At 40.8% G+C, this 13,486-nt stretch overlaps 1 protein-coding gene across 10 annotated transcripts in view; it reads right to left on the bottom strand.

The window, feature by feature from the left end:
• Positions 1-13,486, bottom strand: part of DOCK3 (dedicator of cytokinesis 3) — a 185,912-nt gene that overhangs the window by 82,433 nt on the left and 89,993 nt on the right. For all 10 annotated transcript variants that reach the window (XM_071439935.1, XM_071439936.1, XM_071439939.1 and 7 more), the window contains exons 10-12: positions 9,672-9,753; positions 5,280-5,340; positions 3,109-3,256 (exon numbers count right to left, since the gene is read on the bottom strand). In XM_071439935.1, coding sequence (XP_071296036.1) covers positions 3,109-3,256; positions 5,280-5,340; positions 9,672-9,753 — 291 coding nt within the window. The remainder of the gene's footprint in view (positions 1-3,108; positions 3,257-5,279; positions 5,341-9,671; positions 9,754-13,486) is intronic.

The following is a 13,486-nucleotide window of genomic DNA, read 5'->3' as shown; positions in this document are numbered from 1 at the left end:
CCAGTAATTGTAGTGTTGTGTGATAATTCAGCTCACTCATCAAGAAAAAATAAAAATTATCTTCACACTGTCAACACATTAGAAGCCATTTATCCTACACCAAATAATATTCTCCTAAAAATAGAGAGAGAGAACCTGTAGCACAAACTCTAAACCATCCTCCCTCCTCACAGTTACAAACAAATGTCCAACTTGTGGCCATTTTTTAGTTGCTGTACCAGCCTATGCAGCGAATTAACCTGCAACCAAGTCATCCCAAAATCCACTTAAAGGCAGCTTAAAGCCAGTTTTGTAGCAAGTGCCAGTGGAAGTTGTACTTTGCATTTCCTGAGTGCCAGGAAGGAAGATCTTCTCCCAGCTTTGACAGGCTGGCCTGGAAACACTTGGAATGTGTCTTACTGTGCTCACAATTTACTTGTCCAAATAACAAGTGGATAAAAGAATCTATTTCTCCTTTAAATAAGAATTCACTCCTGAGCCATCCTTCACCTTTGAGGCTGGCTGGTTGTGCAGCAAATGCACATTTGGAATGTTTTCCATCCCACAGCAGCTGGGGACAGCAATGGGATGGGAGCTCTTGTCCAGCTGGGCAAACAGCAATAATAGAACAGCAAAAGGGAAAGGCATTCAGGCATTAACAGAGAAGCATTTCAAGATCTAGGGCTGGAGAAAGAGGAAAAAAAAGATTGAAAGAAAATAGGACAGGAAAAAAAAACCCAGAAAAAGTGAATATGGAAGAGAAATGCATGAAGTTTTCAGGGGAATTGTAAGATGAACACAAAGACTAACGTTCAGTGAGCAAAAAATTTCAATAAAGATAAAAATTAATACAAAATATTAAGTTACTTCAGAAATAATGGACTGAGAATTTAGCTTTCATCTCACTTTTAAATTATTTTACATATATATTATAAAGAATAATAAAAGTATGCTTTTGCATAATGAGCTTATAGCTACAGCTGTGGTATTCTATCCTCTTAGGGAGATTTTAACATGACTGTGGTATTAACAAAGAGAAAAATCTCAATTGTGAGAAAAAAATATTTTTCAGACATAAATCTTTAACAATAATAAGGCAAGCTGAGAAAGATTGGTGAAGTAAATTGATTTTTTCTTCCCCCCCCATAAGCATTCTCTTGTGGATTCAGCAGAAGTCTCCATTTACAAACCATGTATTTGTTTCAGCCTTTGTTAGGTTTTCAGTCTTTGAAATTTTTTCAGCTTCTCCCTATGAAAAGGCTTTTCTAGCTGCCTCATTTGTGGCAGCTGTAAGCTTTAACCACATAGAGTATAAAAGGAATGCTTTTTCCTGCTCCTTGAAAAGTACAAATACACCTCTCTCCTTACTTCATCTTTATGATGTTTAGGAGTTGGCCTGAGGCATTTTAACAGTAATCAAAATAAGAGCAGCAGGTAAGGAAATCAGTTCAGGGCTGTTAAAGCACTCATATTCAACTTTAAATTTCCAAAGGACAAAACCCTGTCATTTCAATTGCAGCCAATGAACAGGAAAAGGCAGGTTAGCTAAAGGAATGAGCAAAGAGAAGATGCAAGAGACAAACCTGTGACAACTCTGTCATGAAAGACCAACAGCTCTCAAAGCTGCAAAGGGAATGAGCTGGTGTCCCTCAGATATATCCATGTTCCCCCCTGAATATTTCTGCTGGAGGTTTACACACAACACTGCAAACAGCAGCAACATAAAAGAATGATGTACAAGGCTTACAGCAGCCCAGGAGAGTGATAATAGTGATAAAGAATTACAAACATCTGATTACAGAGCTGAATTCAGCCAGGGGCTCTCCCTGCCCAGGTGAGGAACAGCTGGTGCAAAGCTGCTGAGGAATTTGGGCAGAAACTGTTGGTGCTCTGGGTGCTGTGAAGGGAATCCACACTAACAGAACTCTGCAGATGAGCAGGAAGAAAAGGGAAGCTCTGTTGCCAGAGATTTTTATTCCATCACTGTACCAAGACTTTGTGCTGCTCTAAAGGCTGTGTGACTCCACTTGTCACTGACAAAGTCCAGTGTTTCAACAAGGTTTTTCTGTTCTATTTTTCAGAAGCTAAAGAAGCATTAAATGGGCGACAAAACAGAAATCTAATAATCAGAATGTTCCATTTCTGTAAACATTCAAAATGTTGCAGTTGCAATATATTATCACCATATCCACAAAGCAAATAGAATTCTCCAGCCAAAACCCACTGCTCTGAGATAAGCTGGAACTGAATGTGACAAAAGGCCAAGACTGGCCAGATTCTACTGACAGAGAGAAGAAAGAGGACCATTTTCTACTCTATAATTTGACATTTTTGCTACAGTTTTCATAACTTTTGGCAAAAGAGTAATGAAAGAGCTGACTCTGAGAGACTTTTGTTTGGACTTAAGAGATTTCTAATGTATGAAGAGACACCCAATAATCTTCAGTGAACAGTAAGACATTTTTCCATTTAGTTTCCCTTGAAGGTCACATTTTCTGCTGCTGAATGCACATCCCAAAGAATGAGAAAGTTCCATAACCCACCAAATTATCTTATTACTCTCAACAGTGGCCACAGACCACAAAGCAGTGTCAGCTGTGCCTCAGCCCATCTGCAAAGCAGATCTTGCCAGTATTTATCCTCACTGACAAGGGATTTAAATATTCCCTGCAGTCTCCAGACAGTTTGTCTGTGGCCTCTTCATTACAACTGTGAGACCACATTTCATAATAAGAATGTTAGTTCAAAGTTCAAAATCACAAATAACTGAAGACAGATTCCTGCTCAAAAAACGTTGATTTGTTTTGAGGATTTTGGTCACACACTGTTGGCTTCAGTTGTTTTCTACTTCTTTTGTTGGTTACCATGAGTGGTAAGGAACAGCAGATGAGGCATGAGATATTATTCATCAGATGAAATGCAGCACATTTCTTTGGGTTTGAGCTCAGCAGATTTTAAATAATTCACATTAATAAAAGAGCAGCTTTGCAAGTCACATAGATTTGGGCAATATTCAATAATTTCTGAAGCATTCCACACACCTGAAACATCTGTGGATAATATTCATTAGTTTTTATGAGCTGCTGGAATAATAAAGAAGCAAAAAACTTCTTTTTAGGAGTTACTCACGTGTAAACTTTGAGCACAAAGTCCTTTTCCTCCTTGATTTCCGAGAGGGACTGGAGCACGTCCATGATGCTGAGCACGGCGCAGCCGTAGGGGCGCCGGTAGTGCAGGTGGGGGGGCCCTTTCTTGGAGTCATTGAGCAACATGCGGCCTGAAAGGAGGGACACTGGGACATCAGGGACAGACACACAGCCACACCCTGCCTACAGGGACAGACACACAGCCACACCCTGCCTACTGTGCTCCTTGCAGCCAGCACTTGCAGCCCCAGGCTGCAGGTGACGCTCCTGCCTGGCTCTGGGGGAGCTGGAGGTGCTTTTGCCCCAGCCCCACGGGCTGGGCTGTGCTGGTGACAGCCCAGGGATGCTGGGCAGGACTGGCACAGCACCAGGGCTGCCTCCTCTCCAGAAGCCTGGGGGGCAGGTCTGGGAGGGGACACAGCCAGGACAGCAGACCCACACCGGCCAAGGGATGTCTCAAACCTTGTGACATCTGCTCAGCAGCACAAGGGAAAGGAGGAGTGGGGACATTGGTCACTGGGAGGTTTGGCTTTGTACAGACTGAAGCCTGGCTTCCTGGGAAGTGACTGGATACTGATGGCTGATGGAAAGAAGAGAATCAATCTTTTGCTTTCCTTTGCTTCTGCTCATGGCCTTTGCTTTATCAGACTGCCTTTATCTTCACCCATGAATTTCCTTCCATCTTACTTACTCCCCAGCCCCATCCTGCTGATGAGGGGAGTGACAGAGAGGCTTGGAGGGCACCTGGTGTCAACCCACTAGAGCTTTTCACTCAAACTTTTCAAATCCAGAGGTCCATTTGAATCTACACCTCACTCAGCCAAAACCAGCCAAGGGCAAAGTGAAAAGCGTCGTGTCTGGCCAGCTTTGATTTGCAGCTCCATGACACATATTTGCATCCAGCTGGGCTGACTACAAATCATCTGTGGATGAGCCAAGAATATGGCTGTACTCATCAGTCTGACCCACAGAGATTCACTGTGCTCCTTCCTTAGAGTGCACTATTTGCACAAATTCTCATGTAATTCAACTGCTTTAAGGGAATGTAAGATATATTGCATATAACACATGTAATATTATATATTGGTTGTTTATCATGGTTGGATGGATCCTTCTTGGAGCACAGGAATGAGAATTCTGAGGTACAAAGCTGCTCAGTGATTAACATCCTATTACTGAGGCAGTTTTTAAATAGAGCAAAAGATGCCAAGGCCAGAAAAATCACTGAGATAATCAAAGTGAACTTGTAACATTACACATAATAATTTGTCCAGCCCTTGCATCAAGGTTAATACAGCATCTTTGCACAGGCTTCATTTATCACCTCAAGTGCTAACAGAGCAATTCTGACGTGTAGGCTCTTATGATATGGGAAGTCAGATAATGAAACCCTGACCTCTCTGACACATTTGTGGCTCTGAAGGCACACTGCCATTCCCAGCACAACACACAAAGCTGCTTAGAGCTGCTGGACTTCAGAAAAGGTGCCTGTGGCTGTAATGGGTGTGAGCAGTGACTGGGCTGGCAACAGGCTTAAAAACCCTTTCCTTGCAAACACTGCCTGGCCATTCTTCTTCACCTGAAACACACAAATGGCACTGCACTTCTCACTTGGTTACAACAATACAGCTGAGGAAACTGTCTCTGCTGCCCCCACTATACACTGCTAACATTTCAGGACTAATATTTAAAATAAATCATACTTAACACAGGTAAAATATGTACTTGCACCACAGACTGCTACAGCAGCAAACAAATCTTGACATAAATTTGTCTAACAGCCTCTGATTTACTTGATGTGGATGGTCACACAGACTGATGTCCTGCCCTGCAACCCAGCTATAGCACCAGTAAAAAGATCTCATTTGAAATTTTTAGACATTAAACAAAAAGCCTTTTTACTTTGTCCCTCTCCTGTAGATGTAGTGTTTAATCAAAAATTCAGTTTCAGACTCAGAAAAACAAAATCACTGCTAAACAGTCACCAGTAACTTTCTAACACTTAGCTCCATATGGTCTGAATGTCAATCAGTCTATGACTGAGTTTTCTAAATGTATAAATCATTATAAAGTCAGCTAATTAAAACATACATTTAAGAACACTCTAAGAGCTCTGTTTATTACATATATTTCAAGCACTAAATCATACTGTACCTATTCGGATTACATGGGCAACTATGTACAAATCCCTCTTCATGTCCTTGCTGCTGAGATCCTGAAAGATTAGAAAAAAGAGAGACATTCCAACTTAAGTGCCTGCAACTATAAATGTGGATGAAAACTCTGAAATCCCATGTTACAGAAAAGCAGGCCAAGAATTTTAAAAATGAGTTTCAAGAAAAACCAAACAACAGGAAAAGGAGAACCTACAGAAGAGCAAAAGGAAAGTTGAAGTTAAAGAGGACAAATAAGTGTTACTGCAGCAGTTTGCATTCCCATGTCAGAAGCCACCTTAATTGCAATTTCCTTGGTATCTTGTACTTTTCATTGATAACTTCATAAAGAACCAGCAACTTCTGAGACATTCCTCCTGCATTTATATTTTTTTTTTAGTTACAGGAAAGGTCTAAGAAACATTTCTTCCTAAAACCAGTTTTCCCTATGCCCCTCACCTCCCAGACAAGACTTTGAACAGATACTGTGTACTGGGAGAATATTCATCTCTGGTTTAGACTGATGCAAAAAGGCTCCTTGTGCTCTACAGCGACAGCTGCTGCCTCTTTCTCTACTGAGTGCTGCCATCTCACTGTCAGGTAGTACTTACACAAAAATTAACTGCAACAGTTTCTGATTCAGATAAAATTTAGTGGTTTTCTTAAAAAAGTTCCTCAACTATGTGGTATTATAAGCACTATAAAAGGAAATAATGCTATTTTTGTATAAAGAGGGGAAGAAATTTAAACTGTGGACATCTAAGATCTGTCATCCCTAATCTGAATGAATTTAGAATTAAAACCTGCATTTTGCTGAAAGCTAAAACATGAACCTTAAATCACACAGGGAATTTCTTTCTCATGTGACTTGAGAACCCAAAGCCCAAGCAGTGAGATAATGATGGCAATGCAACTCCAGACTACAGTGCCACACAGCAAAACAAAAGCTGGCACAGTGACTCAGAACTAGGCAGAAAGGGAATTTATCCTAAGGAGAAGTTTCAATCCCTTCCCAGTTGTGTTACATTGCTGAACTACAGCAGGCAAGTAATAAATTCATGGCTGTACCTCCTTGCTCTCTAAAAGCAGCTCTGCATCTCCCAGGGCAGCATATGCAGGGAGCTGCAGAGCCACTGTTTGGGATGCTGCTAACCAGCAGATCTGTCTCTCCAGAGCCAGAAAATGAAGCCACATCAACCATCCTTAGCATTTCCTCCTCAGGCTCGATTTTGCTGCTGCACCAAGAAGGGAACACACTTTCTAGGCTTTCTCCATCACCCAGCATACCAGGGTAACATATGGTAGCCTTTATCTTGCATGTCTTGGAGACATGAAGTTCCACACTAAAAGGGATTTGACATAGTTTTAATCTCAGAAATGCCTGACAAGACATTTCAAAAAGCAAAAAAACTTGGAGGTAATACTTAATGCTCTAGAGAGCAATAGATTCCTGAAAATATCTGTGCTTTGACAGGGGGAATTTTATTATACCATCAGATTACCAGTTCTAATTAACAGCAATTTAAAGAACTATTTTTTCAAAGGGCAGCTGTCAAAACATCAGAAAACGGCAGGGCATGAACATATTGATGGGTTCACACTTTAGTTGCTTTTCCAATTTCACAAATAAAGTGTCACAGGCAGAAGACAAAAAATGTGGGCCCAGATGGCCTTGCATTTCAGTTTGTACAGCACAGGCTTTTTATAAGGCAAGAAATTCCTACTATGACATGGACCAAACAATCAAAAGCCCCAGCCCCTGTGAGGAAGTTTTCAGATGATTCCTCTGCAGAGAATCCATGTACATCTCCAGGATCAGGAGAGGATAAAACACATTTACTGTTTACTCCAAGAACTGCATCCAGGGTGGATATTTGTGGGTATTTCCCACATCTTCCTAAATGATACTGACTGATACACAACATAATTCCATTATAATTCTAACTGAATGACTTTTTAGAAAATCACCCCTAAATTTTCTCACCTCTATTGGGTATGGAAGAGAGTTTCTCTACAATAATGGTTAGTTCTTTACAATGCTGGTTTCTAGAAAGGTCTGCTTGTGTGTTAAAAATCCCAAACACCATCACAACAACCCCCAAACCACTGGAATCAAGGATACCTGTCTGCCAGTAATAAGTTACTTAATTCAGCTGCCAACCTCATAGGCCACAGAGAATAAGGTATTTAACAAAGATAACAACCTTATACAGTGTAGTTACATTTTAATTCAGACCCAGGAATGTTTCTAACATGTGCACAGGCTGAGGTTTGCTTGAGTGAGCTTTGATCTTCAGAGCAAGCAGTTTCTCACCTTTGCTGTGATATGACAGCAGATGTAAAACCCAAGCCTGGGTAATTTTGATATCTTACACAAGGAGACAGCTGAACCCTTAGAAGTAACAGAGATAGCAGGAAAAGACAGGGATCCCTTGAATTATCTAAGATATGGGCTGCTTGCCTTGGGCAAAGAGGAGAGTTTTAGAAAGATATTGTGGTGTGGTGAGGTAGGGCAAGGAAATAAAGAAATAGATTTAAAGTCAAGATGAACACGAGCCTGGGAGAAGACCTGAAAATCACAGAACTATCTTATCTTAGAAGCATTTCATAATTAAGAAATTATCATAAGATCAAACCAGATAAAATGGTTATTCAAAACAGCAATTATTTATTGCTCTTTTACTACACACTTTGGAAAGGTCTTTGAACACATTGATGAAAAATGCTGTTTTAGAAGTGTGAGATCTTTTGCACAGATAATTTTTCCAGTTATAATTCCTGTTATGTAGAGCATACATTCATTGTAATTTTTGTTATGTAGAATACACACTCTATAGCAGAAGAGTGAGAGCCTAAGCACCTCCACCAGCCAGTGCTGGAGTCTGAGCACCCTGGAGAGCAGAGACTGCAGCAGCTTTGGCATTTTTGCATAGCAATAGGAAAGGGAGCTCAGGAGGTATCTCTGGTCAGGATTGGGGCTGCACTGGCAAATCCTGCAATCCCAGGGCTCCCTGCTCTTGGACTACACTAGCCCTGCTCAGAATATACAGCAGGCCTCTTCTGGAATTGTGTTATGGCCCTGGCTGTAATTTATCATTATTTTTTAAAGGCTTTAAAGGCTGGTTTGCAGATCACCAGAGCAAAACTGTTTCACACTGTTCACCACACAGGGAGAAACAGGACACTTGTTCCATGACCCCAGGTTGTGTGGCATGGGTCAGGGTGGGGAAGCTGGATGCTGAAAATCTTTTTCACATTGATGAACCTCAGAGGCCAGAAAGTGCCAAAGTTGATACAAAGCCTGTGCTGCCTTTTGAGATTATTCCTTAGGGCAGCTCCTAAAGCTGCACTCCTGCCTTTCACCTGACTCAGACATCAGTGCTGAACCTTAACCCCTGCCCACCTTCTCTCAGCAGGAGCAGACTCTGGGTTTGAGTTACCATCTCTGAGGTGACACTGTCACCTTGCTGATGTTTATTCAGCTTTCAGCACCTCACTGATGGTACCAAAACCAGAACTGCTACTGATGTCAGCATCCAGGTCAGTGCTACTTTTGGATTGCAGCTCTCAGATCCAGATGGAGACAGAACAGAGCATCCTTACACCTGGATCTATTCTGTTCCCTAAGAGGAGGAATCCTGCTGCCTTTTTAAGGAAGAGAAGGGAACAGTGCTGGGGACCATACCTGGCTCAGTGTCCAGCCCTGCCTGACCTCAGGGAGTGTCACTGCCAGAACCAAAGCTCTGCCATCTTTCTTCTTGACTGCAGGCAAAAATGCTCCTGCTACAGAGCTTCCAGCATGTGCACTAACTAAAGGTGAGTCACGATGGAAGGTGTTTCTCACACTTGGGATCTGAGATTCCTTACAGTTATTCTGTGAGGAGCTGTTAAGTTTCAGTGTCTCTAGATTTTCATATCCTTTCTGAGAAGAAGTAGCAGATAAAATGATGGTCTGACACCTGATTCTGAGGGAATTATGAACACAACTTAAGACCAGCACAGAAGCGATTTCTTACAAGGGCACATAGGGACAGGACAAGGGAAAACATTTGTCTGATTTTCATTCAGAAAAAAGTGCCTTGTTTTATGTTCAGGCCATCACAGCATTTTCCCATGCTCTGTTATCAAAGAGCACAGCACATCCAATGAAAATATTCAAAATTTCACACTATCTGCAGGAACAAATGCAAGTACTTCAGAACATTCACTTAGCCATAAAAAAATTTAGAAGTACATTCACTTTCTATGTTAACACTTAGTCAAAATCGTAACAAAACTTAGAAATTATTTCTCCTTTACTGATTATATTGGAGAGGAAGAACTGGGTTTCCTTCCCCTCAGGAAACCTCCAACCCCACTGCTGTGAGGGGGAAGGAAGGGAACAGACACGTACTGTGAAAAGTGCACACATTCGATCGATCTTCTCCGGGTTCCTGGGGCCTCCGTTCTTGTTTAACCTCACCATGAACCTCTCACTGAAAAACAAACAATGGTAAAAAACAATCAGCTTTTCCTGTACATCAACAGAAAAACACAGGTAGATTTGGGTTTCATTAAAAAAAGATGCAGTGGTTGTTATAATTCCAAAGTCTATAAAACAGTATTCACTGTCTATACAAAATTACAAGGAATAGCACAGATTTCTAATAGTAAGTAGTCTGCATATGAAAACATTGTGTTGATGCATATTCATGATGCAATAACATTAAAATAATGTGAACATAAGAAGCACAGAACCTGTATACATTACAACTCCTCCAGGCAAAGGCTAAGGCAAACTTGCTGAGAGGTACACTGCCTTTGGTAAATCTGAGTTCATTAAAATCCACTCAAAACTAAAAGTTACAAGAATACCAATTAAGCAATCTCCTTCAACACAGAACATTTCTAGAAGCAAGACTAATTCAAATACATTAAGGTTCAATTTATATAACTCTTACCAATCAAATTAAGCAGCCCTTTGATGAATAAAACCAGCACGTTTAGCCAGACTGCAAAATGAATAATACTCACAATGCATGGTAAGACACAGATATTCATATTTTTTCTTAAGACAGAGAATTTATGTGTAAAAGTAAGTTTGATGAGCATTTTTCCCTAGTGTGCAACAGTCCCCTAAGTATTGACCACAATTTTTTTCCTAGATTTTCACATAAATACAGAGAGAGCTTTAAAGAGAGATTATTAAATCTTCCAATAATCACAGATCCTTTCAATCCTATCCAGTACAACTGCATCAACTCCAGTAACCTTCACTTGATACACTTGCCAGCATATTATTCACCCTTGGCCTGAAGAAAATGAAAGCACAGTGCTCACACTACCTCCTTTGGCAGCTTGCTGCAAGGGCCACTCATCCCTGCTGCTAAAGCACATGGACCATGGGAAATGCCTGATTTCAGTGCACAGCCACTGCTTCTTGTCACCTTTCTGCATTAAAGAGCCCTTTAGAGAAGCTCATTTTTTGCAGGGCAGAAATAGCAGTGATATCCCCACACACAAATAAGTAATTTAACACTGTTAAAAAATCCAAGAAAAAGTGCTGGAATCATTTTGTAGAACTCACCCCCAGTGAAATTTTTCCCCAGCATTTCAGGAACAGTTCTAAAGCTGTAAGACTGTAACAGTCTGATACTGAGACACTGCACCATGAATACACACACATCTGGGGGTTCCACACAGGGGAAGCCAAGCTCCTGCTCAGTCTAACAGTGATTTATCAGACATCACCTCTTGGCCCTTCCACACAGCTTTATGCTGTGAGTTCATGTCACCTTCCATTATAAACACTGATGTATTTTCAGAATTATTACTTTTGTTAAGATGTTCCTTAATTCTCAAGCATGACCCATACATCTCATTATACACCTTTGCATGATAATTTATGTAAGTAAATGATGCTCAGCAATTCAGACCATCCCTCTCTCTGGCTGTTTCACTCTCCCTGTCACTCACTATTACTCCAATCTCCATGTATCCCACAACCCCACTCAGTTATAATTTTAATTAATTTGCTACCAGTGCTAATAACCAGAGACTGCTGAAATGCCACAAAGAAATCCATAAGAAACAGATATTTCATGATTCTTTTGAGATGTCAGTAAGTTAAGAACATTTTACCAAATATTTTAATGATATGGTAAAATCTATTTTTCAGTACTTTTGTGATGTGTTAAGTGGAGAGCAGGACAATCCTAGAAAGTCACAATATTACACTGACAGTCACATTACAACAACACTACATCTTCACAGCCTCTATCTACCTAACACATAAATCAATGTTACATATTGTATTTTAAATTTCCAGTAAGATGTAGTCTTGAGCTTTCAAAACAGGTTTTTTTAGGGTTTCTTTTATTATTATTTCAGCTCTAATGAGCATCTCATTTTCACACAGGAGCTGACTGCAATCCTGTGCAGACTGTCCCTCGGACAATGGCAGGGAAGGGGCTGCCAGGTCTTTGAGCTGAGCTGCCTGTATGGATTTCATTCATCAACAAAAGATTGCTTAGTGTGCTTTTAAAGCACCCAAAGAGGGATATTCTGGAGATTCACTTGATGGTCTCTTGCAAGTTTTTCCTCCATTAATAAGTGGAATTATTTTAAAATTTGCAATTCATCTTTTCCTTACTAAAGCCATGGAGAAAATCTGGTTCCTGTCACTCTATTCCAGTGCTTTTCAAGAAATGAAGCAGCCACCACCCCTCTCACCTGCCTATTGATCACCTGTTCCCTTATTCCAGCACCACTGCAGTAACAACCTTTACATTCCTTCCCCTTAATTTAGAGTCCTCTTGAGTTTGTGTGAATAAATAATTAAAGGGACTTTGAGTCAACTGCAGCATTTGAGAACTGTGGAACAGGAAGAGGCATTTGGCCAAAGGAGATGCAAGGACAGGAGGCAGAGAGTGACAAGGCAGCAGTGCCAAGAGGCCACCCCAAAGGACCAAGCCAGCTCCAGTTCTCCCTCTTTTCCTTTCACATCACTTCTCCTAAACTTGTGGGCTTGTTTCTCATCTCCAGCATTCCTCTAAGCTTTGATATTACTATTGATCAAGAACAGTTTACTTCTGTTCTGCTGTTCTGTTATTATTCTAAGGTCTCAGTGGTGCTGATGCTGTCAGGGCTGCTGGAATAGGACTGGAACCTTTTTTACACTGGTGACCCACATTATGAACTAGTTAGTCAGCTGCTTCCCATTTTACAACTGCAAATTTATTTCTATGTCAAAGCAAATCTGGAAGAATAACCCTGTTTCCAATGACCTGAAAATCCACTGCCTTCATCTATCATTGCAGGTCTGTTTTTAGACAAAAATACACACATTTAGGGTCAAGAAACTTAATGGGAATTCAGTAGCTTAATTTCTTCTTTTAAGAGCTACGTCCTTGGGAAAAGTTGAGTCTCCAGTGTGTCTTTTCCTCAATTTTATTCTCTGCACAAGGACGAGAGCACACACAGAATTCAGGCAACAATAAGTCCAGTTTAGTAAGACTGAAATATCAAATCTGAATAAACTCCATGTGGGAATTAATTAAAAACCCAGTAGTTACAACTGCCAATGTGGTGGAAATGAAGCATGGGAGGTACTGAGATGCAATCTGACTGCTCGATCCTACTGCTGCCCAAAGCCAAAAAACCCCACAAAACACCCACAACTAAAACCAACAACCCAATACAAGTTTTCAGCTATTCTGAATATACACCAAAAACAGTTCTTTTGCATAAAATTGGAGATAAATTCATCAAAACTGAGGAAAAAAATTAACATTTTACCCTGCTGAGCTCAGACCCAAGAGGTGCCACATCAGAAGCAGTATCTTAAACAAAAGCTTATTTATTCCTCTTCCTCCTATATGCTATAAGTAAGCTCCAATTACTCTAATTGCAGCATCTCCTCCTGTGCTAATTCACATCATAGTGAAACCACCTCTTGTGCAGCACTAAGCCAGGGTTTACAATCACTCTCATGATTAGTAATTGCTACAGCTACTCAAATATAAGAACCACTGCTCTGACAAGCAAAGTCAAACAGCTTCTTGTTCCTTCACTTGAAAAGGAGGAAAAGTGAAAGGAGAGCAGTGTCTCACTTCTTTTCTCCCCCCAAAGTGACTGCACAGCAGAACCATACTGAACTCTGCAGAAAGGAAGGAAGCCATCACTGGCTTGGGATGTTACACTTTCAGCACGAAAAAGGGGGCAAACAGG

Source organism: Agelaius tricolor, unplaced genomic scaffold (genome assembly GCF_023055355.1).
Source record: "Agelaius tricolor isolate 1412-34295 unplaced genomic scaffold, bAgeTri1.0.p SCAF_14, whole genome shotgun sequence".
In the NCBI taxonomy this organism is placed as follows: Eukaryota; Metazoa; Chordata; class Aves; order Passeriformes; family Icteridae; genus Agelaius; species Agelaius tricolor.
This window is presented reverse-complemented; position numbering and strand designations above follow the sequence as displayed.